This window comes from Crotalus tigris, unplaced genomic scaffold (genome assembly GCF_016545835.1).
Source record: "Crotalus tigris isolate CLP2741 ecotype Arizona unplaced genomic scaffold, ASM1654583v1 scf7180000024367.1024689, whole genome shotgun sequence".
In the NCBI taxonomy this organism is placed as follows: Eukaryota; Metazoa; Chordata; class Lepidosauria; order Squamata; family Viperidae; genus Crotalus; species Crotalus tigris.
In genome coordinates this window covers 679,272-704,533 of record NW_024100536.1, presented here as the reverse complement: position 1 = coordinate 704,533, position 25,262 = coordinate 679,272, and the positions used below count along the sequence as shown (strand labels likewise).

The window sequence follows — 25,262 nt, the reverse complement described above, 5'->3', positions numbered from 1 at the left end:
TTCTTGAAGGATCAATCGCAAGAGAAGTATGTTGTGGTATGGAAAAAATGGATAGATTTTATACAACATAAGTTGGATATAAAAAAATATTATTTAGTTTTTTAATAATTTATATTTAAAATGGAATATTTTGTTTCTTTTTTTTCTCTTTTTTTTCTTTTTTCTGTTCTTTTTCCCCCTTTTTTTCTCTTCCTCTATTCTTTTCTTTGTTAAACATTTATTTTTTGTTTTTTATATATATATACTATTGTTAATTATTTTATAATTTTTCTAATTAATGTATTTAGATTTTTAACTAATGCTAGACTCATTTATGGTTCATATTTTTTTCTTAAGATTTTTTGGTCAAATTTTAATTAGGCCTATATTCAGCTCTGGGAAGATTGCGGGTGGGAATGGGAGGGTTGGGGAGGTGGGGGGGAAGATTTTTTTGTTTTTGTAAAATTTTAAAAATTTAATAAAAATTATCTTTGAAAAAAAAAAGAAAGAAGGTTTATTGATGAGCAGAACCAACAACAGCATGCAGTTCTGGGACAGCTAACAAATTGATTTGATGAGTACAAGGATTTTTATACAGTTTTACAGCATTTTGTAATTTGAAGGCTTGCTTTGTTGTGCTTTTATTATTATTTGTTTAGCTTGTTTCGCAAAGGCTAAGAATGGGTCTAAAATACTGGCTTCCGTGGGTTTTAATCCTGTCAAACAAATGTAATTAATTCTGTCTTATCTTTAGTCTGCCTATTGCCTCCATTTAGCTCTCTTTGTGAATCAACAGGCATGATTCAATGTTTCTGCTTTTTGCAAAAGCCAGTGTTTGGGGGGCATAGTAAAAACAATTGGGGGGGTGTTCTTACCACAGAATATTAGGTATGAATATTAGGGAATCAAATGTTACCGGTATTCCTGCAAGTTTAGATAGCTTTTCTGAGGTTGAATGTATTCCAGATCAATTTCTTTATCAGGTGTGAAACTCAGCAACTCATGATCCTTGTCTAACTCAGCCAGCACCAGACTGTGGGACCTGAAAGAAGAAATACAATTTTGTTTTTTTGTCATTAATAGGAAGGAGAGAAAAAAACAACTGATGTTTCTAAAATGCATACCACTGTTTTAAAGATTGATCTTCTTTCTTGCAGGCTAACAAGAATTTTTTTTGAAAAAAAAATTATCCCACCTTTATTATTTTTATAATTCAAGGTAGTGAATGTACCTAATATTCCTTCCTTTCTTATTTGTCCCAGAACATCAGCCTGGTAAAGTGAGCTGGGTTGAGAGAGACTGTGATTGGCCCAAAATCATCCATGAGTCTTTCATACCTAAAGCAGGACTAGAACTCACCATCTCCTGGTGATTAGCCCAAAGATACCCAGTCAACTTCCTTACCTAAACTGGGACTAGAACTTACAGTCTCCTGATGATTGGCTCAAAGACACCCAGTTGACTTTCATGCCAAAGGCGGAACTAGAATTCTCTGTCCCCTGATGATTGGCCCAAAGTCACTTAGGCACCTTTCATGCCTGAGGCAAGACTAGAAACCACAGTCTCCCGGTGATGGGCCCCAGAGTCAGCTTTCATACTTAAGGCGGGACTAGAACTCACAGTCTTTCGGGTTTTGCTTGGAACCTTTCTGGAACATCATCAGCATATCTGGGAGACGTTGGCTGGACTGTCATGGTTGATACCTGCATCTCTGTCACCCAAAAAAAGAAAAAAAGAGAGAAAAGGATGGACTGACTGCAATGTCCTTGAATCTCTATAGACTTCCCACCATTCAACAAAGAGAGAGCATCCATAAAAAGTCCACTTGATGATTTCCAAGGACAATCTAATGCTGTTATTGTCAAGGTTCCGACCGACGGATCCAACAAAGTAAGCACAGCTGAGACCATCCAACTCTAATGCAAAATTTTATTGAGTACATCATTTTGGCACAGATGAAAGGAAAACCAGCTCTGGTTAATTCCCGCCTAAATCACTACATTAAAAGTTATGCTTTAGTCTCCCTCCCCCTATTAGTATAGGTCACATTGTCCAATTATAAGTCAGATAATTATTATGAGAGAATGTCTTTAATTCTCAGTAAACAACTATTGAGTGTCCTTGGTTCTCATGGACTGGCATCCTGGTATTTGGAGTTTGCATTCCATTCTCCCCTCCCCCACCCAAAAATGTTGGCAAGCGAAGAAGGAATAATGGTTGAAGCAGCATAGGCACTCTTCAGGCTTGACAGTTATTCAACCTAGAACCTTCCCAGCGATGAACCCATCAAGCTCTCCAACCTTCTTACCTTTCAGTGACTTCTTGGGCCCTGGTCTAGGAGAGGTATGCGGTCTACGAAAGCCTGTGTTGACTTTGGCTGTGATGTGGCCATAGGGACAATGACGGCTACAACCCTGCAGCTGTAGCTGTTGCTTGTAGAAGAACAGGTGACTCCTCAAACGCTGGTTGAGATGTTCCAACTCCCGAACCCGTTCCTGCAGGTCTTCTAGGCCTTCCTCTAAGTCCAGATTCCGCACAGATTTCTGAATGACGTTTCCGGGTCTCCTGTTCTGGGTCTCCTGTTGTGCTTGCTCGTGACTCAGTCTTGATCGTTTGGTGCCCATCCTGGAAGAAAAAGGAAAGAACATCCAATCTCGGTCTTCTGAGGGAATACTGTTGTTATAGCAGGACTGGGTCTGGGTTAGGGTTTCTGCTTTAGACACTCGTTGGCACTATTTAAAACTTGTCATGGGTGACAAAAGCCAAATAAGAATTATGTAGGAACAGATAGAAGAACTAAGTAACTTTGAATGAACGAAAATAACAGAATAACAGGATAACAGAGTTGGAAGGGACCTTGGAGGTCTTCTAGTCCAACCCCTGTTCAAGCAGGAGACCCTATACCATTTCATAGAGATGGTTGTCCAATCTTAAAAACGTCCAGTGTTGGAGCACCCACAACTTCTGGAGGCAAGTCGTTCCACTGATTAATTGTTCTAACCGTCAAGAAATTTCTAGGTGGCTTCTCCCCTTGATTAGTTTCCATCCATTGCTGCTTGTCCTGCCTTCAGGTGCTTTGGAGAATAACTTAACCTCTTCTTCTTTGTGGCACCCCTGAGATATTGGAAGATTGTTATCATGTCACCCCTGGTCCTTCTTTTCATTAAGCTAGACATACCCAAACACTGCCCAGTGAAATTATTGCTATATGTTTTGTGAAGCAATCTAAATAACGTGAACTTCATGTCTCTCATCATCAGAATATGTGTTTAAATAATCTTGGGATGGAACACCTGCCTCCCTTATTTAGTTGTAACTTCCTTACATGACAATGCTACATTGCAATTCCCATGTCCTGCCCCAAGAGGTCACTAGAGCTAGATCTACTGCAAGATCTACTGCACTTGCAAAGAGTTGTATAACATCTGCCATTAATTCTTTTTTTTTAAAAAAAGATGCTTAAAATATGTCATTTTCAAGAGGACCTTTTCACTGTCGATTTTGGTTTTCGTTTTCAGGTGGTCCTCGACTTACAACACTTGGTTTCGTGACCTTTCGAACTTACAACACCACTGGAAAAAGTGAGGTATGATCATTTTTCACACTTGTGACTGTTTCAGATCCCTGTGGTCACATGATCAAAATTCAGACACCTGGCAATTGATTCATATTTATGACGGTCACCATGTCCCGGAGTCACATGATCCCCTTTTGAGAACTTCTGACCAATAGGGAAGCCAGTTTCACTTGACGACCATGTTCTTAACTGAACTGCAGCGAATCATGGGGCAAAACTCACTTAGCAACAGAAATTTTGGGCTCAATTGTGGTCGTAAGCTGAGTACAATTTTGTACACTGTTTTAACAGTTTGTCTTCTGATGGAAAAAGGTCTGCTGAACAATGGAACAAACTGCGCTACTTGTGGAGACGTCTCTAAGAAGAGACTTGAACAATCTTCTCTCGTGTTTAATTTAGTTTAATTTCTTTTCTTGTAATGAGTTGGTATAGATCAGGGGTTCTCAACCTTGGCAACTTTAAGACTTGTGGACTTCAACTCCCAGAATTCCTCAGCCAGCAAAGCTGGCTGAGGAATTCTAGGAATTGAAGTCCACAAGTCTTAAAGTTGCCAAGGTTGAGAACCCCTGGTATAGATGATATTTATGCCCCTTCCAATTCTATGATTCTATGATGGTTGGACTAACCCCAGAAGAAACCTTCCATATAATACTTCATTCACCCTTTGACAGTCTTCATTTCAGCATGAAATCCAGGTCCAACAAGCAAATTAAAGATCGTACTGTCAATGGTGGTACCTAATCTATCACAGGGGTCTTGAAACTTGGCAACTGGCTGGCTGAGGAATTCTGGGAATTGAAGTCCACAAGTCTGAAAGTTGCCAAGTTTCAAGACCCCTGGTCTATCAGATCGATCGCCAAGGTTTAATAAATTCACATATTCCTTCCAGTACCTTTTGATCTTGTTCCCCTGCTTTTGAGTCAGCTCTTTGAGCAGCAAATGTTTGTCGCAAAGTCGTAGAAAACTGCCGGCCAACTCCGCACGGCTCGCTTGGTTGATCTGGTGCCGAGTCTTTGCTAACAAGTCTGATCCTGGAAGAAACAGAAGGTGGAAACCATGGGAAAGAAATGCAAAATTAGGGACTATCTGTCTGTCTGTCTATCTATCTATCTATCTATCTATCTATCTGTCTGTCTGTCTGTCTGTCTCTGTCTGTTTGTCTGTCTGTCTATCTATCTATCTATCTCTAGCATCTATCTATCTATCATCTGTCTGTCTGTCTGTCTGTCTATCTATCTATCTATCTATCTATCTATCTATCTATCTATCTATCTATCTATCTATCTATCTATCTATCTAGTTTATATACATGCCCAGGTATATATGACTCTGAATACAGTTCAATAAACACTTAATATTTTCATCAAAATATTGCAGCATTCTCCCACAAATATTGTTTATACATTGCTGCCTGTTATTCCACTGTGGTTCTTTGGATTATACTGTATAAAGATCAGGTTGAGACTGATTGCTTTGTTACCTTCCTTGCCAAATATGTCCTTAGGAAGGCAAAGACTAGAAGCAAAAATTAAAAGCAATTTCACAGTCACTTGAGACATGTTGAGTGGGACATAATGAAATGGGAGATAAGCAAAGATTCAGGGTTTTGCAGAGCAGACATCTCTGCTTCAGAGATTCAATAAGTCAAATCATTAAACCCATCCCAATCAGTTCTACAATTAATGATATCATAGTTGACATGACATCGTCTCAGCAGCATCAAACCAGCCGTGGCTGATCCTTGGAAAGAAGACTTGATCCATACTTGAATAGGAGACCACAAGGAAATCCCAAGCCAATAGGGACTTCATAAGACATTCCAAATTAGCTCTGTATTATTGCAAGAAAACAACACAAGTGTACTCATTGGGCCACTAGGAGTCAGCCTCAATTTAAAGGAGGCTCTGTCTGACTTTTGGTGTCAAAGCTAACAATCATTCGATGGAGATCCTGCCATAATGTAGAGAAGCAAGAAATTAAGGATTATTTTCCCCCTCCTGGGATTCCACACTGGATAGGCATTGAAGTTCCAGACATCCGGAGATTGCCACTTTGGAACGCTTTATCTTTAAGGCTAACCTTGAAGGGCTGCTAGTACTGAAGGCTTCTGATCCATGTCTTGAACAGGCAGGTTTCCTGCAATTTCATCCAGCAAAACAGACATGGCTTGGGACAGGTGGGAAGTGGCTGTAGTAAAAACAAAACAAAAAGACAGGTGGGAACTGGCTGTAGTAAAAAGAGGCTAAAGTACAAGCCCACAAACACAAGACCAACAATAACAGCTCTGCAAGAAATAGAATGAAGTTGGACATTTGCATTTAACCCCAAGCTTCCTTTGGCGGATTGCCTATTCCAGTGGTTCTCAACCTTTTTAATGCCACGACCCCCAACCGATCGTAAGTCGAGGACTACTCAACCGGTCATAAGTCGAGGACTACTCAACTGGTGCAGCACCGTTTGCAGAATGGGACTTTTGGCGGGCTCAGCAAGGCAGAGACAGCCTGGACAATTCCTATTGGCTTTTGAAAGCCAATAGAATTAGACTCTATTCAAGAATAAATAGAATAAAAGGGAGTAGCACAGCTAAGGAAAAGGGGGAAAAAAATGGCGGACTGCGTTGTTTGGCGACCCCCGTGAAATGGTCATTCGACCCCAAATGGGGTCCCGACCCACAGGTTGAGAACCACTGGCCTATTCCATAGTGTTCATCTACTATAGGGCATATCTACAGGGCATTGCACGCCAAAACAACTAGACACGGAGACAGTTTTTTTTCCTTGTGCCATCACTCTGCTGAACACCTAATTCCCACAGTGCTGTTTAAGCATATTTACCCATGTAGTGTGGCTGTATTACTTTTATCCTTCTCATATGTTCCACTTCTTTTTCTTATTGGTATCATTATTAAGACAATTATTACTTTGATATTATTATTGCTATTACTTTGTTGTTTTGCATGTACACTGGGAGCTTATGCACCAGAGACAAATTCTTTGTGTGTCTTTCACACATGGCCAATAAATCTATTCTATTCTATTCTATTCTATTCTATTCTATTCTATTCTATTCTATTCTATTCTATTCTATTCTATTCTATTCCATTCCTGTCCATATTCCATATTACCCTACTTGTATCTACTTTTGATGACTGCAATTCAAAGTAGTGATGTGGACCTTTGAAGGCCTGAATGTTTGTCTCCAAGGGATCTGAAGGATTGCCAATATCTTCCAGACAATTAAGATAATCTTTATAATAGTTTGATTTAAGAGAGGAGAGGGGGGCAGGGAGGGTGGATGGATGGATAGATAGATAGATAGATAGATAGAGACAGAAAGACAGAGACAGATATAGATAGACAGACAGACAGACAGACAGACAGATGATATATAAATGATAGATAAACAGACAGACAGCTTAAGAGACCCAGCTAAAAACCAGCTGACAGTAAGTTCTAGTGGCATCTTAGGCATGAAGCCAGTTGGATGACTTTAGATCAGCCACTCTCTTTCATCCAGGAAGCAATGGCAGACATTTCTGAAATCTTGCCAAAGAAAACTATTGTCCAGGCAATTACCAGCAGTCAACATTGTGTGAAGGAAAACAAAAGATAGAGATAGATAGATCGAAAGATAGGTAGACAGGCAGGCAGGCAGGCAGGCGACAGACAGAGAGATAGACAGACAGATTCCTGCCTCCAGCAGCTGCTCCATCCATCTCGATGATCAGGAAAGCTAAATGGGACTGACCTTGTTGGTACATTTGGGAAGTCCAAGGCTTTGCCTAGAGTCTAGACTAGCAGATCAACAAACGCTTGAGAAGAAAAGAAGGGCAAACCACTTCCTTCCTTCTTGTTCTCGAGAAAATTGCATGGACCTGTCCATAAAGTCAACAGGAGGTCCGTTCAGTTCAAAGGAGACCTGCCTTATGTAGATACTAGTGTGGTGCCATATTTCCGCTTCAGAAGCAAAACCATGGTGCTTTGGAATCAGTGAGAAGCTATGAGTTCCCAGGAAATGGTACACTTGATTCAAAGAGTTGCAGACAGGGGGTATACGTGTGTGCCATTTTCTCCAAAGTATCCAAAGCTGCTTTTTCAAAAGGCAACTGGACTTCCTTTGTTTTTTTCTTGAAGATGTTTCACTTCTCATCCAGGAAGCTTCTTCAGTTCTTCGGTAATGCAGATGAACTGAAGAAGCTTCTTGGATGAGAAGCAAAATGTCTTCAAGAGAAAAAAAAAGTCCGGTTGCCTTTTGAAAAAGCACCTTTGGGACAGTCATGACCTGGTCGACTAAGAACCTCCATAGATATTTCTCCAAAGTACTTTCTTCCTTCCTTCCTTCCTTCCTTCCTTCCTTCCTTCCTTCCTTCCTTCCTTCCTTCCTTCCTTCCTTTCTTTCTTTCTTTCTTTTTTAAAAAGGCCTTTAAATCCAAATCTTCCCAGAGTCCTGATAGTTAGAGTTAGTCTAGCTACCTGTAACAAATAAATTTCCCTGAAGTTGGCCTTGCTGGAACAGCAGAAAAAAAAAAGGGGGGGGGGAGTCTTAGGATATCTGGAAAATCAACATGAATTTGCAAGGAGCGTAATCTGCAAATACAGATTATTTCTTGCGTTAACAGACATAATGTCTTCGTAGAGACACGTCCATATTTGCATGACGAACAAAGGCAGAGTTGAGACGTGACTGTCATGTTTATGACCCCCCCCCCATACTTTGAAGTTCTCTCTGCGTCTAGTTAATTAAAGGAGAGTAATCATATCAGCTGGTGATTCTCTTCTATTTTTGCTTCAACTGGCAAATTGAGGTCTCTTCTCTTACACGAGAGAAGCCGAAAGAAAATCTGGCTTTCTCATCCCCACAGGTTCTTGAGAATCCCTGGAGATTTTCTTCTCTGATAATCAGCTGCCATCTGTCCAGGCAAGTTAATCCAAGCCTGCACTACCGTTCAAGGGTAGCTATAAGAAAAAGAGACAGATGCTAAACCTAAATTTTCTCCAAAAGGTTGAAAAAAACTAAAAATTTTAGGGTTCCTGAAAGGGAAATGGAATAACACCAACTAGCAATCAGAAGACATGATGAATTTCCTTCATTTCACAACACATCGGCAGACTTAACCATAGTTCCAACTGGGAAACTGTGAGCATTCTAGATCAGTGGTGGGGAACCTAGGGCACGGGTGCCAGAGGCGGCACACGGAGTCCTCTCTGTGGGCACACATGCCATTGCCCCAGTCTTGCCTCCCCTCACGACCCCCTTCTCACCAGCAGCCCCCCTGGAGGAGAGTCACCCCCGAGCGTGACCCACGTGGAGCAGCGCAGCCAAGGACATGGCAGCCAGGCAGCGCAGACAAGACTCTGTCCTCATGCCCCATCATGCACAGTTGATGCTGTGGGGCGCGGGCAGAGGGCGTAGCCACCATGGCGCTGCTGGGCTGCCTGGGCAATCTGCGGCGGCCCTGGAGGCGATGAGTGGCTCTGCAGGCAGGCGGGGTGGGGGCGGGACAGAGGGCGGAGCAGGGGCGGGGCCAGTTTTTGTGCACTCGGTCTCTAAAAGGTTTGCCATCACTGTTCTAGACCAAGCCAGGTTCAAAAACGTTGGAGAATTCCTGGGAACCCAGGACTCAGACAAATCTGCCATCCACAGACACATAGAGATAAACAACATGTACATACATACCATTCAAAGGAAGCAATCAGCCAAAAAGGAAACAAAAAGAACCAAACAACTCCTTACCAGCTATCAACACCTAGATGAACAAAAGATTAATACTAGATTAACAATCAAGAAGCAAATAATACTCCAGTCAAGGAACTACCAACTCAGACAAACAGTAAATAACAACCTAATAAAAAAAATATGCCAGGAACAATCCCACCAACACTGAGAGGGCAAGCCACTAGCATATAGGAGGGCAATTCAGAAATAAACCTCTGTTTGAGCATGTGCGAGAAATAGTCAGAGATAGCGACGCCCGTCCTATGGCGCTATGTGCAGTAGTTCAATAGGCAGTGAGGAGTGGAAAGAGAAGGTTGTGTTGCAGTTGACTCGTCCGCTAGATCAACTGAAAAATGAACCCCGCCATAGAAAATCCCTCCAAATGTGAAGTGTGTACAGTCATACGATTCCTGGGTGTAAAAAGACTTTCGGCAACTGCGATTCATCGCGCACCATGTAATGTTCAGGGACCAAACATGATGAGTGAAGGTGTCGTATGTCAGTGGTGTTGCGTGTTTAAAGATGGATGAACTGACGTGCACGATGAGGCAAGAAGTGGCTGACTATCTGTAGTCAGCGATGAAATTGACAAAAAGGTTTGTGAAGTCCGTCGGTTCACCATATCTGCATTTTCTTTACACTTTCCCCAAATTTCTCGGACCGTTTTGTACGAGGGTAGTGACAGAAAATTTGGGATAACGCAAGTTTTGTGCTCGTTGGGTACCAAAACTCCTTTCTGAGGAGCACAAAACACACCGAATGGGTTCACGACGCTGTTACAGGGTGGCTTCATTCCCAGGCGGGAGATTTTTTTTGCAGAAGGAATTTCAAACTTTGTAAGACGTTATGACAAGTGCTTCAATTTGAATGGCGATTATGTCGAAAAGTAATGTAATGTTGCAGTTTTCTAAGTGCAATAAAGTGTAATAAAAGTTCTGTATCTGTCAGAACATTGAACATCTGTCAGTCATTGATAACCAAACGGAGGTTTATTTCCGAATTTCCCTCGTAAAAAGAGAGCAAACCCCAGGTCTTCCTTCTAGCACTGATGACGTTACACTGATGGGTAACAAAACGTCTGCAAGAAAACAACAAGCTCAAAGAGCCCCAAGGACTCCATAATTCAACCTGAGCTACAAATATTCTCTCCTTGTTGGAAACTAAATACTCACTGTGCAAAACAATCATTTCTCACCAATTTCAACTGGATGGATGTGTGTGTGCTTTCAAATACCTTCAGATATCTTCAAAAATTATTTCTCTTGTTTGATCAAATATTGCTTATGGATAATCTGCGGTGAACTGCTGAGGTCTCTATTGAATTCCATAAATCTTCCTTCCTGTTAGTTCCCTGGATAGTAGTAGTCCTCAACTTACAACAATTTATTTAGTGACCGTTCAAAGTTACAATGGCATTGAAAAAAGCGTCTTGTGACCCTTTTTCACACTTAACAACCATGTCAGCATCCCCATGGTCACAAATGGCCTGTATTTATGACTGTTGCAGTGTCCTGGGGTCATGTGACTGGCTCAGGAATTCTGGGAGTTGAAGTCCACGAGTCATAAAAGAGCCAAGGCTGCCTACCCCTGCTCTAGAACAGTGGTTCTTAACCTTTTTGAACGAATTGCCCCCTTGAGCCAATGAGGAAATTGTCATCGCCCCCCTCCCCCAACATAACCTCTCAATCACAACATAGGAAATAATTCTTCAATTTATGCAAACCCTTTTTTTGTTTTCTTTAAAACTGTCATCAGGACATATCGATGCAAATAATTTATTTCCAGTCTTTCCTCCATATCTCCCATATTCTGGCCAATGGCGCGCCACTGTATGGGTAGATGCTGCTGCGCAATGCGCATGAAGATAAGCGATGTGTATTCACATATGTATGGCGTTCTGTACCGAAGCTAGCTGGAGGAATATTTGAAAACACAATTCAATCCGTTGATAGCGAGCGATCTGATGTTTTTGTACGACAGATATACAGCGATTCACTGTACGAAAAAGTCTCAAAAGTGTCCCCCAAACTTCTCGCTGCATCGCCCCCATATCGCCCCCTTTTCATTCCTTCGCCCCCCTAAAAAACAAAATCACCCCCTGGGGGGCCCAGGTTAAGAACCACTATTCTAGAATATGCTTTTCAAATCTCATTGGACTGGGGTTCAAATGGGAAAAATTGGGCTGAAAATTATGGTTGTCCACATCGATAGAATAAATATATTATTTCTCTGAACCTGAATTTCTTCACAATATGCAGCACTGAGCCACAAAAAAAAATTGCCCACTCTTCCTATGTAGCTTGCTTTACAGGTAGACCTCAACCTACATAAAAAATTGCCCACTCTTCCTATGTAGCTTGCTTTATAGGTAGACCTCAACCTACATCCACAATTGAGCCCAAATTTTCTGTTGTTAAGTGAGACATTTATTAGGTGATTTTTGCCCCACTTTATGACCTTTCTTGCCACAGTTGTGAAGTGAATCACTGCAGTTGAGAAGTTAGTAACCTGCTCGTTAAGTGAATCGGGCTTCCCCATTGACTTTGCTTGTGAGAAGGTCACAAAATGGGATCACATGACCTTGGGACATACCAACGGTCGTAAGTATGAACCAATTGCCAAGCATCTGAATTTTGATCACATGATCATGGGGATGCTGCAAAGGTCGTAACCGTGAAAAATGGTCATAAGTCACTTTTTTCAGTACGGTTGTAACTTTGAACGGTCACTAAATGAACTGTTGTAACTCAAGGACTACCAAACATTGCTTGGATTTTTTTTTTTTTTCCACATTTGTAAACTCTTAAAAGTGATCCTTTTTTACAGGGCAAATCTAGGATAGAACCAGATGCTTTTCAGTTTTGCATCACTTTCCATCCGGAAAAAGTGGTAAAGAGAATAGAACAGTTAACTGTTGTATTATAAATGGTAAGTTAACTAAAAAGATTTGCATTTGGGAGAAAAGTTCCTGCTTGGCTCAAGGAAATTTGCATCACTCGTGGGCTTTTTGAAAAATTAGCAGAGTGACTCTGTTGTCTCCTGCTTCTCCCAAGAACTTTAGACTTTGTTATTGAAGCAGCTGAAGTCCCATATAATTCGATTTGGCACAGAGTACTATATAACATCGAACAAGTGGAATGACTGGTTGGAGACTAGAAATAATAGAGGAGAAAAAATATGGAAAGGTCAAAAATGAAAATATGTGTATAATAATGTATAATAATAATAATATGAATTATTCTTAGTAAGAAGTAAAATACGAAGGAAGAAAAATGTAAATAAGAAACAACGGGGCAATAAAGAAGAATAAGGGGGGAAATGTTAATAATAGAAGATTACCGTTATGTAATCGCTGTAAAAAAAGGGGGGGGAGTATATACTGTGTCTGTATGTGCGTTATGTTTTGCTTTGTTTTGTTTTGTCTTGTTGGTTAAAAATAAAAAAAATTTAGAAAAGAAAAATAAAAAAAGAAAAAAAAATAATTTGATTTGGCAGAAGGGAGACATCCATAAGCAAATAGGCACCGCAAGTGTCTATTTGCTGAAGGCAAGGCTTTGGGGTGTCCAGGAAAAAAAACATAGAGAACTAGACATAAAACATAGAGGACTTGGGTTTGGCTAGTCTAAAGAAAAGAAGAAATAGGGGAGACGTGATAGCAGTGATCCAGTATCTGAGGGGCTGCCACAAGGAAGAAGGGGTCACGTTGTTTACCAAAGCACCAGAGGGCAGGACGAGAAACAATGGTTGGAAACTGACCAAGGAGAAAAGCAACCTGGAATTAAGGAGAAACTTCCTGACAGTGAGGACAATCAACCAGTGGAACAGTTTGTCTCCAGAAATCGTGGGTGCTCCATCACTGGAAATTTTTAAGAAGAGACTGGACATTCACCTGTCTGAAATGGTATAGGTTCTCCTGCTTGAACAGGAGGCTGGACTAGAAGACCTCCAAGGTCCCTTCCAGCTATTCTAGACGGAACCATGGTCTCATTCATTTTAAAGACAATTCCCATGCTTTAATGCTAAAATAATGTTATTGGGAAATAGGTACAGTGTGAAAGTGAGAGAGACTACTATTGCTATTACTATTACTCTACTGGTACTACTTCCTCTCTGTCCATGAAACCTACTGGTTTCTTTATTGATGTTGCTTCTCAGAAGCCAGCAGTAAATGGCAAATGGCAATAATATGACTGCAGGATGCTGCATTATGGTCAATCAATCAGAATAGAGCTAGAAGGGACGTAGGAGGTCCTCTAGTCCAACCCCTGCTCAAGCAGGAGAACTTAATACCATTTCAGACAAGTGTCTGTCCAGTCTCTTCTTAAAAATTTCCAGTGATGAAGCACCTACAACTTCTGGAGGCAAGCTGTTCCACTGGTTAATTGTCCTCACTGTTGGAAAGTTTCTCCTTAATTTTAGGCTGCTTCTCTCCTTGATTAGTTTCCATCCACTGTTTCTTCTCCTGCTCCCTGGTGCTTTGGGAAATACATCGATCCCCTCTTCTTTGTGGTAGCCCTTCAAATACTGGAATACTGCTATCATGTCATCTCTAGTCCTTCTTTTCTCTAGACTGGCCATACCAAATTCCTGCAACCATTTTTTTCCCATGTTTTAGTCTCCAGGCCCTTAATCATCTTAGTTGCTCTTCTTTGCACTTTTCCCCAAAGCCTCAACATCTTTTTTGTAACGTGGTGACCAAAATTGGATGCGGTATTCCAGGTGTGGCCTTGCTAAGGCTTTATAAAGCAATACTAATAGTTCACGTAATTTTGATTTTATGCCTCTGTTTATACAAGCAAAGATTGTATTAGCTTTTTGGGCTGCTGCCTCATACTTCAGGCTTATGTTTAAGTGTTCGTCCACTAGGACTCCGAGGTTCCTCTCACAGTTACACAAATCACAATATTGTAACAGTGAGCCAGTTGCCAAAGGCACAAATCATGATGACAAAACTGGGGGATGCTGCACTAGCCACAACTATGAGGAACGGTCATAAGCCCACTCACACAGTACCATCATTGTGAACTTTGAACTGACTCTTTCACTGAACGGTTGCTGAACGAGGACTGCCTGCAGTTCTTTTTCCCACCACTAGGGGAGAGACAAAGAAAACAGAACCAGGGAAATCCACCAATCACCTTCCTTAACTCCTCCCACAATGGAACCGTAAGGACAGCATCACTTGTCAGCCATATTGTCCGTAGGACTTTCCCATCAACAGAGCACAGATTGGCTGGCTCAGCTTTCTGCCTACTGAAAGATTGTTGGGTTGCAATTGAACAGAATCTGTGGAAATGCAACTGAAAATGAATCTACAATGTTGCCCAATACAACCACATCTGCTTTTTTGCACAGTCTCACAGATGGACCTGATTAGACTGTGTTATTCCTCTGTATTATATTTGTGTGTGGGGAGGCATATGCATAATTTTTTGTCATGTTTATGTAGGGTACATTGGAGGTGGTTACCCTTTGAGTGCTGAATGCAATGAAATTTCCTTTTAAAGTCTGCTGATTAGTATACATTTAAAGGGACAATTTTTAGTCTAGTCTATTCTTTATTATAGAGAGCGCTGTATAACTGAGACAGGCAAAAGCACATTTTGCACAGGTACTTACAACCACAACTGAGCCCAAAATGTCCGTTGCTAAGTGAGTTTTGTTCCATTTAACGACCTACTTTGCCACAGTTGTTAGGTGTGTCGCTGCAGTTGTTAAGTTCGCAACACTGTTGTTACTTGAATCTTAACTTCTCCATTGACTTTGTTTGTCAGAAGGTCTCAAAATGGGATCACATGACTGTGACCGTCATAAATAGGAACCAGTTTCCAAGCATCTGAATTTTGGTCATGTGACCACGGGGATGCTGCAATGGTCGTAAGTTTGAAAAACGGTCATAAGTCACTTTTTTCAGTGCTGTTGTAACCTTGAACGGTCACTAAATGAACTGGAGGACTATCTGTATTTGGCTGGGGTGATGGTGAACAGGTGCTTTCCTGACTGTGGGACAGGTAAGTTTTGGTAGCAGAAAGCTAGGCAAAAATTAAGTTCAAAAACTGCAAAAGGGTGTACAGATAGTCCTCGATTTACAACAGTTCATTTAGTGACTGTTCGAAGTTGCAACATCACTGAGAAAAGTGAATTGGGACTCATTTTCATGCTTACAACCGTTTCAGCATCCCCAAGATCACGTGATCAAAATTCAGATGATTGGCAACCGGTTCCTATTTATGATGGTCACAGTGTCCGGGGTCATGTGATCCCATTTTGAGACCTTTTGACAAATAAAGTCAATGGGGAAGTTAAGATTCAAGTAACAACCGTGTTGCTAACTTAACAACTGCAGTGATTCACTTAACAACTGTAGTAAGAAAGTTCGTAAGAAGAGACAAAGTTCACTTAACAAGTGTTTCCCTTAGCGACATAAATGTTGGGCTCAGTTATGTTTATAGGTCGAGGATTAGCTATATTATTACTATCATCTCCTTGCCCTTAGTATCTGTCGATAACATACAAGGAGATACATCTAAATTCAGAAAATCGGCACGTCAAACATACTGTACATATTTGATTACTGGACAGATAAATCAATAAAATCAGTCACTTGAGTGAACAGGGCTCATACTGTGGATTTATAGTGAGCCCAAGGCCAACAGTGAGTCTCTATCCTAAGTTCTTAAAACAAAAGTAAATTTTCTAAAAATAACTGAAATTCTGAAAGAAAGTTAGATTTCCTCTGTTGCCGTGGTTCTCAACCTTTTTTATTTGCCATGGACCCCCTTCAAATACCTTTGTGGCTACGCACCATGGCCATGGACCCCCCCAAGACTCAACTCAAGATTTAAATCAAAACATTTCTTCAAGTCTTTGCGGACCTCCTGTGACGACCACAGGTTGAAAGCCTCTCCTTTATTGGCTCATCTGAAACAGTCACTCAATATATTGAAATAAAACATTCATTGGCTCACCTCCCATTTCCACACAGACCCAGAGGAGAAGGGAAGAGCTTGTTCCCTATCCAATCAGCTGATTTACCTTCTTGCTCTTTTTCCTTCTTCCTTTTGCTGGGTCTTCGCAAGGGTTTGGCCTTTTGCTTTCTCAGACTCACCCCTCACTGGTACTTCCTGGAACGAATGAGAAAATCCATTGGTAATCCAGCCTCCGTTAAGCTCCTTAACGCATGAAGAAGGCAAGCTAACTTGGGGACTGAAAGGATAGGTTGCCAGAGAACTCTGGACAATGTGACATTGATGGACTCTCTACTGTGGGAAGTCAGCCCCCCCCCCGGAGAAACAAATATTTTTGAGAATATTAAAAGGCAGAATATTATATTTCCCCGAAGGATCTTAAAGGCAGCTCCCCTACCCCCTAAGTCTCTCTGCCCCAAACAGAAACCAGGTCTGCAGATGGGATAATCTTGTCAGAAAGATTTGAGCCAGGAAACTTCGACTAGAAAGACAAAGATCCCTAGAATCAACAATCCCTCACACCTAAAATCGAACACAGGACATAGCCATCAGCCACAGCCCCAGGGAAGCAGGATATGACCTTTGGGACATAATAGGATTAACCCACCACCATCAGAATACCAGAAAGACACACTCAGACTCAGGTCAACGTTCATGCCACAGGAACAACTCCAAACAAAAGCCCAAGAAGGTATAAAAACCTACCACTCCCTACTACACGAGTTCAGCTTTCCCAGAGCCACATTGCTTTCTGGCTCTCCTCTTCAATAAACTGCAACCTTCTTTCTAAAGCAGTCTCCATTTTGTTTATTCCCAGCTTGGACTGGACCCTGATGAAGATTTTTCTTTCAACACTATCTTATATTACTTATGAGACTTAAACAAACTTTCCTCCCTTTGAAGGAATATACGTGACATATTAGTACCACTATATAATGCCTTAGTAAGACCACACTTAGAATATGGCATCCAGTTTTGGTCGCCACGATGTAAAAAAGGTGTTGAGACTCTAGAACAGTGGTTCTCAACCTGTGGGTTGGGACCCCATTTGGGGTCAAACGACCATTTCACGGGGGTCGCCAAACAACGCAGTCCGCCTTTCCCCCCCCCTTTTCCTTAGCTGTGCTACTCCCTTTTATTCTATTGGCTTTTGAAAGCCTATAGAATAGACTCTCTTGAATAGAGTCTAATTCTATTGGCTTTCAAAAGCCAATAGGAATTGTCCAGGCTGTCTCTGCCCTGCTGAGCCCGCCAAAAGTCCCATTCTGCAAACTGTGCTGCACCAGTTGAGTAATCCTCGACTTACGGCCGGTTGAGTAGTCCTTGACTTATGACTGGTTGGGGGTCGCGGCATTAAAAAGGTTGAGAACCACTGCTCTAGAAAGAGTGCAGAGAAGAGCAACAAAAATGATTAGGAGACTGGAAGCTAAAACACACGTAGAATGGATGCAGGAATTGGGTATGTCTAGTTTAATGAAAAGAAGGACAAGAGGTGAGATGTTCCAATATGTAAGGGGCTGCCACAAAGAAGAGGGGGTCAATCTATTCTCCAAAGCACCGGAAGCCAAGACAAGAAACAATGGATGGAAACTAATCAAGGAGAGGAAGCAGCCTAGAATTAAGGAGAAACTTCCCAACAGTGAGGACAATTAACCAGTGGAATGGCTTGCCTTCAGAAGTTGCTCCATCACTGGAGGCTTTTAAGAAGAGACTGGACAGCCACTTGTCTGGAATGATACAGGGTTTCCTGCTTGTGCAAGGAGTTGGACTAGATGACCTCCAAGGTCCCTTCCAACTCTGTTATTCTGTTCTGTTCCTTTGTACCTCATGCTAGCCTGAACCCACAACCTCTTTTTTCTGTTGTGTCGTCATGATGTGGCCTTCCTCTGATCCCCAGCCCATATCTGAGGCAGCCTTATGTTGTCCTTCCTTAGGCAGAAGTTCAACCTTGCTTTTGCTGTGGATATAATTTAATTCTTCTACAACCTTTTGGTCAGGTGGCATCTAATGAGTAGTGTCAATCCATGCCTATTGACCACTTGAGGTTGATATGCACATGCCTTCTCCTCCTCTCCAGCTCCTGGACGCTGCCCTCCATTGCTGGTGAGTCTGGTACTTTCAAACCAGCTCTCCCTTCTGCCCACCAGGTTTTAAAGTTTAATCCTGGCTTGGAGATTTGGATCAGCCCAAGAGCAAATGGAAGCAGGATGGGGAAACTGGGTGGAGTCTACTCTCTCTATAGCAGAGAGAGAAAGAAATGTAGAGGGAGGCTTCCATCCATCCATTGCTTCTTGTTCTGCCTTCAGGTGCTTTGGAGAATAGCTTGGTTCCCTCTTCTTTGTGGCAACCCCTGAGATATTGGAACACTGCTATCACGCCACCCCCTAGTCCTTCTTTTCAATAAACTAGACATACCCAATTCCAGCAGCCCTTGTAGGTCATCTAGTCCAATCACCCACCCAAGCAGGAGACCCTACACCCTTTCTGGCATATGGCAGTCCAGTCTCTTTTTGAAAGCCTCCAATGATTAAGATCTCACAACCTCTACTGGCAAGCTGTTCCATTGGTTGATTGTTCTCACTGTCAGAAAAATTCTCCTTATTTCTAGGTTGAATCGCTCCTTGATCAGCTTCCATCTGTTATTCCTTGTCTGGCCTTCAGGTGCTTTGGAATATAGGTTGATCCCCTCCTCTCTGTCACAGCCGCTCAAATATTGGAACACTGCTATCATGTCTTTCCATGGTCCTTTTCTTCACTAGACTAGTCATGCCTAGTTCCTGTAAACTTTCTTCATATGTTTTAGCCCCCAGTCCCCCAATCATCTTTGTTGCTATTATAAAGTGGAATTAACACTTCATGTGATCTTGATTCTATCCCTTTGTTAATTCAGCCTAGAACTGTGTTGGCTTTTTTTGGCAGCTGCAGCACATTTGCTGGCTCAATTTTAAGTGATTGTCCACTAGGACCCTTTCACAATTACTGCTATTGAGCCAGGTACCACCTAGACCAGACATGTCAAACACAAGGCCCGGGGGCCGGATGCAGCTCGCAAACTGGTTTCATGTGGCCCGCTAATGTGGAATAATGTGAACAATCACTAGAATAATGATGTGCCTGCATAATTACTGGAATAGTGCTGTGCTAAGTAGTATGTGACTAACCTAATGCGCATTGCACTCGGATACAATGTATGTTGCAAACTCTCCATTGTATACCCGCGAGAAACGAACCTAATGTATTACAGTGTATATTTCAATGTGTGTTCCTTTGTTCCCGAGAAAAAGAAAGTATAAAACTGAAGTCTGAACCCACCCTCGGGGTTCAGAATTGCTGTTGCTATAGCTTCTGAACCTGCGCAATAAATCTCTCTGCTAAAACCCTCTGGAATTCGTAAGAGTCCTTTCGTTTTCCACAAGACCGCGAAGCCATCCTGGAAACAGTGAGGGAACAGCCCCCGCTGCCTTGGCCCCTGGCCCAGGCCAGCTGGGAGCCAATGTGGTGGCCATCTTGGCTCTTGCCCCGGTCCCACCCCCTTCTGCGAGAGACCCTCAGATCTGTCCCACTCCTGCCCAGGCCCCCATAAGCACCTTTGACGCGAATGATGTAGAACTGGCCACACCCACCCAGTAGTCCAACACCCACTCCATCCACGCCCACCCAGTAGGCTGCACCCACTCTGGCCACACACACCCCCAGGGCAACCGCAATGCTGATGCGGCCCTCAGTGAAATTGAGTTTGACACCCCTGACCTAGACTATACCTGGGCATTTGGTTTTTCCTTGGGAGGCCTTCCTTAGGTTGTTGTTTTGGCCTCTTGTAAGTTGTGGTCAGGTGTGTAGAAGGTTCTCATAGATCTCCTGCATCATAATTGGATTGACTTTTGGTATATTGGAAAATGCATCTGGTTGGATTTCACCCCTACGTGGTTTCATGGGTGGAATGAACCGACCGCCATGCAAAACCCATTTGCAACAAGCCACGCTAGGCAAAACAGCCTTCTCCCTGCAAGGATCAGAAAACAGATGCATCATTTTATGAAAACAAGCAAACCTGACCACTTCTATAAAGCTTTGTGGTTAATTTACAAGGTCTGGAATTACTGGTCGTCCTCTGCACGCTATCTGCAAGTGCACATCACAAATCAGTATGGCTGAAGAACCACAGAAGGAGGATGTGACTCAGTAGAGATGAAGACAACCTGAGTGAGCAGGTGGAAAATTATTTTGGGGGGGAACTGCAAAAGCTGGGTGAGTGCCTAATTTGTAATTATTGATATATGTTTGGTTTAAAAAAAAAAGTAACAGAAAAAAAATAAAAGCAATTCAGATTGACTCTGCAGCCCATTTCTCTTTCTCTCTCAAACTGTGGAATAAAACCTGACTCGGCTTCAAAGCCAACAGGGAGACTGCCAAGTGTCCTGTGGGGAAAATAGCTAGGAGTCATAATTTGCTGGGACTGTTTCTCAGAAGGTAAATTTTTTTGTTTTATAGCCTTAGAAAGAACAGTAGAAAGGAATCCCTGCCTTTGTTAGGCTTGCAGTTTGACACCTTGTTTACAAGAGTGCAAATCTGTCTGTCTGTCTCTGTCGTCTGTCTGTCTGTCTCTCTCTCTTTCTCTATCTCCCTCTCTCTCTCTCTGACATACATTTCTCTCTCCCTCCCTCCCTCCCTCCCTATCTATCTCCCTATCTCCTTATCTCTCTGTCTGTTTCTCTCTGTCTCTGTTTCCCTCCCTCCCTCTCTACCTACCTACCTACCTACCTACCTACCTACCTACCTACCTATCTATCTATCTATCTATCTATCTATCTATCTATCTATCTATCTATCTATCTATCTATCTCTATCTCCCTCTCTCTCTGACACACATCTCTCTCTCTCCCTCCCTCCCTATCTATCTCCCTATCTCCTTATCTCTCTGTCTCTGTTTCTCTCCCTCCCTCTCTACCTACCTACCTGTCTGTCTGTCTGTCTGTCTATCTATCTATCTATCTATCTATCTATCTATCTATCTATCTATCTATCTATCTATCTATCTATCTATCTATCTATCTATCTATCTCCCTCTCTCTCTCTGACACACATCTCTCTCTCTCCCTCCCTCCCTATCTATCTATCTCCCTATCTCCTTATCTCTCTGTCTCTGTTTCTCTCTGTTTCCCTCCCTCCCTCCCTCTCTACCTACCTACCTACCTACCTGTCTATCTATCTCCCTCTCTTTCTCTCTGACACACATATCTCTCTCTCCCTCCCTCCCTCCCTCCCTCCCTCCCTCCCTCCCTCCCTCCCTATCTATCTATTTATCTGTCTGTCTATCTATCTATCTATTTATCTGTCTGTCTATCTATCTATCTATCTATCTATCTATCTATCTATCTATCTATCTATCTATCTATCTATCTATCTATCTATCTACCTCCCTATCTCCTTATCTCTCTCTCTCTCTCTCTCATCCATTTATCTATTTTTTCCACATTTCTGAACCCCCTTCTTACCCAAGGAGGGACCTTTCCCCCAAATCTTCTATTGCTTAATGATTTTGATCACACCGGATTCTGAACCACAATTTATGTCAGCCGCAGTTATTGGGCAAACCAGAACTGCCTGGTTCACAGATCGGGCAACAAAACCTTGTTCCCATGCTTTGGAGGCAAAGAATTTCAAATATGGTTTCATGTCATGTAAAGAGCTTTTAGCCAAACCTTGCATTTAATGTTTAGCTCCTGAAATTATGGGGTGAAGTCCTTTAGTTTTTCTGCATTAGAAAAAAAAAAATCCATTAAGGCTGGACGATTTGCCACAAGAACTGTAGATCTGAAGTGAAACTGCCAAACATTCTGGATTAGGTAAATAAAGGGAACTTAATTTACTTTCCTAACTACATCTCTCAGCATCAATGAACCTTGCTGAGATGCTGTAAAGCCAAATCTCTCCCCCTAAATGTTATCAGCACAAGGATGGCTGGGTGATACCTAGAAGCTGCATTCTTTGGAACTGAAATAAAACTTTCATGCTTGGAAAGAGAGGCAGAAAAGCTGAAATGAGCCAGTTATTATAAGGACAACAAAAATCTTATTGCTTGGCTTTCAATTTCCAGTTGAGATACACTTTATTCTGATCTTAACACAAAGATTTGTCGTTTTCAATAGAATAGCAAGAAAAAGAAGCATATTGGTTGGCTCCCAGGTTTGGATTTTTTTTTAGCCATAAGACTGTAAATAATGACAAATAAGAGGTCGTAAAATAACCTGTTTAATCCTTGGAGAAGGGAAGAAAAAAACTGAAATCAAAAAATAGACCAATAATATATAGCTCTAACAAGGCTTGTTCTAGGCAACTGTGCAGCATAAATTTGCATAATATGTCAGAATTACACCTGGATGGATGGATGGATGGATCAATAGAGGATAGATAGATAGATAGATAGATAGATAGATAGATAGATAGATAGATAGATAGATAGATGAGAAAGAGAGAGAAAGAGAAGGCTGGGAGATAGATAGATGGATGGATGGGTGGATTGATAGATGATAGAGATAGATAGATAGATAGATAGATAGATAGATAGATAGATAGATAGATAGATAGATAGATAGATAGATAAGAAAGAGAGGGAGAGAAGGATGGGTGGATGGGTGGAGATGAAAGATAGATAGATAATAGATAGATAGATAGATAGATAGATAGATAGATAGATAGATAGATAGATAGATAGATGAGAAAGAGAGAGAGAAGGCTGGGAGATGGATTGATGGATGGGTGGATGGGTGGATTGATAGATGATAGATAGATAGATAAATAGATAGATAGATAGATAGATAGATAGATAGATAGATAGATAGATACATAGATACATAGATACATAGATGATAGATGAGAAAGAGAGAGAGAAGGCTGGGAGAGATGGATGGATGGGTGGATTGATAGATAGATAGATAGATAGATAGATAGATAGATAAGAAAGAGAGAGAAAGAGAGAGAGAGAGAAGGCTGAGAGATGGATGGATGAATGATAGATGGATAGATAGATAGATAGATAGATAGATAGATAGATAGATAGATAGATGAGAAAGAGACACAGAGAAGGCTGAGAGAGATGGATGGGTATTGAGTGAAGAGAGGAGAGAGAGAGAGAGAGAGAGAGAGAGAGAGAGGTGTCACAATATTTCTACTCAGCTCTAAGGCTGCTGATTTGACTATCTACAAACCAAGGAAAATCTCAATTGACTTTCATTTTTTTCTTTTTCCTGGTTTCTTTGTGATAATTAAAAGGCGGTTTGGATCAGAAGAGCAAACTGAGGCAAAGTTAACAGACATGTTGACTGCAGAACTACGGTATCCCAAGCGTTCTGCAGACAAGCCTGAAGTTCAACAAAATCCAACTGATCCAGGTAGCCTTTGTGATGGTGTTGAGAAGGTGATGCGAGCAAGTCTTTGTAGAAAACCTCTCTGTTTTCTACCATGAATAATAGCAGCAACAACGAGTGCCTTTTTATCCCTCTGAATGCCACCAAGACCTTTAAAATCCCCGTGTATTCCATAATACTGGTATTCGGCCTGCCTCTGAATATCTTGGCCTTTTGGGCTTTGATCTACCAATTAAAGAAATCCGTCGTCCTTTCTGTTTATATTATGAACCTCGTGGTGGCTCACCTCTTGCAGATCTTAACCCTGCCTTTCTGGATGTACTATAGCCTCAACAATCACCTCTGGAGCTTGGGAAAAGCAGCCTGTCTCTTCATTGGTGTGGCTTTCCGTACAAATTTCTACGCCAAAAACAGTTTTCTGTGTCTCATCGCCATGGAGAGGTATCTCGGCCTTGCGCACCCACTCCGGTTTCACCAGGCGCAGACCATTCCAGGCGCTGTGAAGATTAGCATCCTGGTTTGGCTGGTGCTCTTGACTCTTTGCACCATTGGGGTTGAGTTGCAGGTGCGTACGTTTGAACCATGGAAGGCCTGTGTGGACAGCTCCATCCTGAATTATCCTTATGCAAAGTTTCGGGTCAGCATTGTGGGTTTTTCTTTCATTATCCCACTCTTTCTCATGGCTTTTTTCCACATCAGCGTCCTCTTCAAGCTCAGGCAGGTGGCGTCTCTGGAGAAGAGAGTCAAAACGCAGATCTCTGGGTTCATCTCTCTCCTCATTATGACCTTCTTCCTCCTCTTCACTCCTTACCAGATAATTTCATGCTATAGATACCTGTTGGAAGTCATGACGCCTTCCCCTGCCATCTGTGACTCTCTGAGAGAGATCTTTGTCTATGAGCACGCAACGTTGTGCGTTTCTCTGTTGGACAACATCTTGGATCCCCTGTTTTATAACCTCCTTCTCAAAGATATTCAAACGGATTTCAGAAACTGCCTGCGTTCCAGGGCCGGGAGGAAAGGCGTCTCATCGGAAGCAAGAATCTCCTCCACGTTTAAGCATTCTGAAAACACCAGGCCACTTCCAAATCTTTAGTCTTATGTAGGGAAAAATCTAATCCCTTAGCCTATTTGTGTGGGGTTTCTGATTTCTGATCCTCTGTGAAAGGAATACCTCTTGGATTGAAGACTGAAATATAGCTATCTAAACAAAAATAAGTACCTCTAATCAAACATTTGTATCATTGCATCAAAATCAGGATGCTGTTTATTATTGTTGTGGTTGTTCAATAAATTCATATGAATCGGAATAATAGAATTGGAAAGGACCTTGGAGATTCTTCTATAGTGGAGTGGAATGGATAGAATAGAGTAGAACAGAACAGAACAGAATAGAAATTTGGAATAGAATAGAATAGAATAGAATAGAATAGAATAGAATAGAATAGAATAGAATAGAATAGAACAGAGCTGGAAGGAACCTTGGAGATCTTCTAGGCCAGTGATGGCAAACCTTTTAGAGACCGAGTGTCCAAACTGCAACCCAAAACCCTCTTATGTATCATCGGGTGCCAGGTGGGTGTGGCCCATTGGGTGGACGTGGCCCATTGAGTGGGCATGGCTTCGTTGGTAATGGCAGGCTGGGTGGGACTAAAA

At 41.9% G+C, this 25,262-nt stretch overlaps 2 protein-coding genes across 4 annotated transcripts in view; one reads left to right on the top strand and one right to left on the bottom strand.

Moving 5' to 3' along the window:
* RPGRIP1 (RPGR interacting protein 1) overlaps positions 1–16,366 on the bottom strand; it is a 56,927-nt gene extending 40,561 nt beyond the window's left edge. For 2 of the 3 annotated variants that reach the window (XM_039327777.1, XM_039327779.1), the window contains exons 1-6: positions 16,240–16,366; positions 5,636–5,743; positions 4,449–4,587; positions 2,288–2,604; positions 1,600–1,690; positions 896–1,021 (exon numbers count right to left, since the gene is read on the bottom strand). In XM_039327777.1, coding sequence (XP_039183711.1) covers positions 896–1,021; positions 1,600–1,690; positions 2,288–2,604; positions 4,449–4,587; positions 5,636–5,743; positions 16,240–16,246 — 788 coding nt within the window. In that variant the 5' untranslated portion in view covers positions 16,247–16,366. The remainder of the gene's footprint in view (positions 1–895; positions 1,022–1,599; positions 1,691–2,287; positions 2,605–4,448; positions 4,588–5,635; positions 5,744–16,239) is intronic. The other variant, XM_039327778.1, reaches the window with a different exon arrangement.
* Positions 16,367–20,203: 3,837 nt separating this feature from the next.
* Positions 20,204–24,907, top strand: LOC120301081 (ovarian cancer G-protein coupled receptor 1-like). Its single transcript, XM_039327812.1, has 2 exons — positions 20,204–20,487; positions 23,512–24,907. Exon 2 carries the CDS (start codon positions 23,701–23,703, stop codon positions 24,700–24,702), a length of 1,002 nt encoding a protein of 333 aa, XP_039183746.1. The 5' UTR covers positions 20,204–20,487; positions 23,512–23,700; the 3' UTR covers positions 24,703–24,907.
* The last annotated feature ends 355 nt before the right edge of the window (positions 24,908–25,262 follow it).

What these genes read in the sequence shown, in the direction of transcription:
- LOC120301081 (XM_039327812.1), top strand. Translation starts at nt 23,701, where the DNA reads ATGAATAATAGCAGCAACAACGAGTGCCTTTTTATCCCTCTGAATGCC.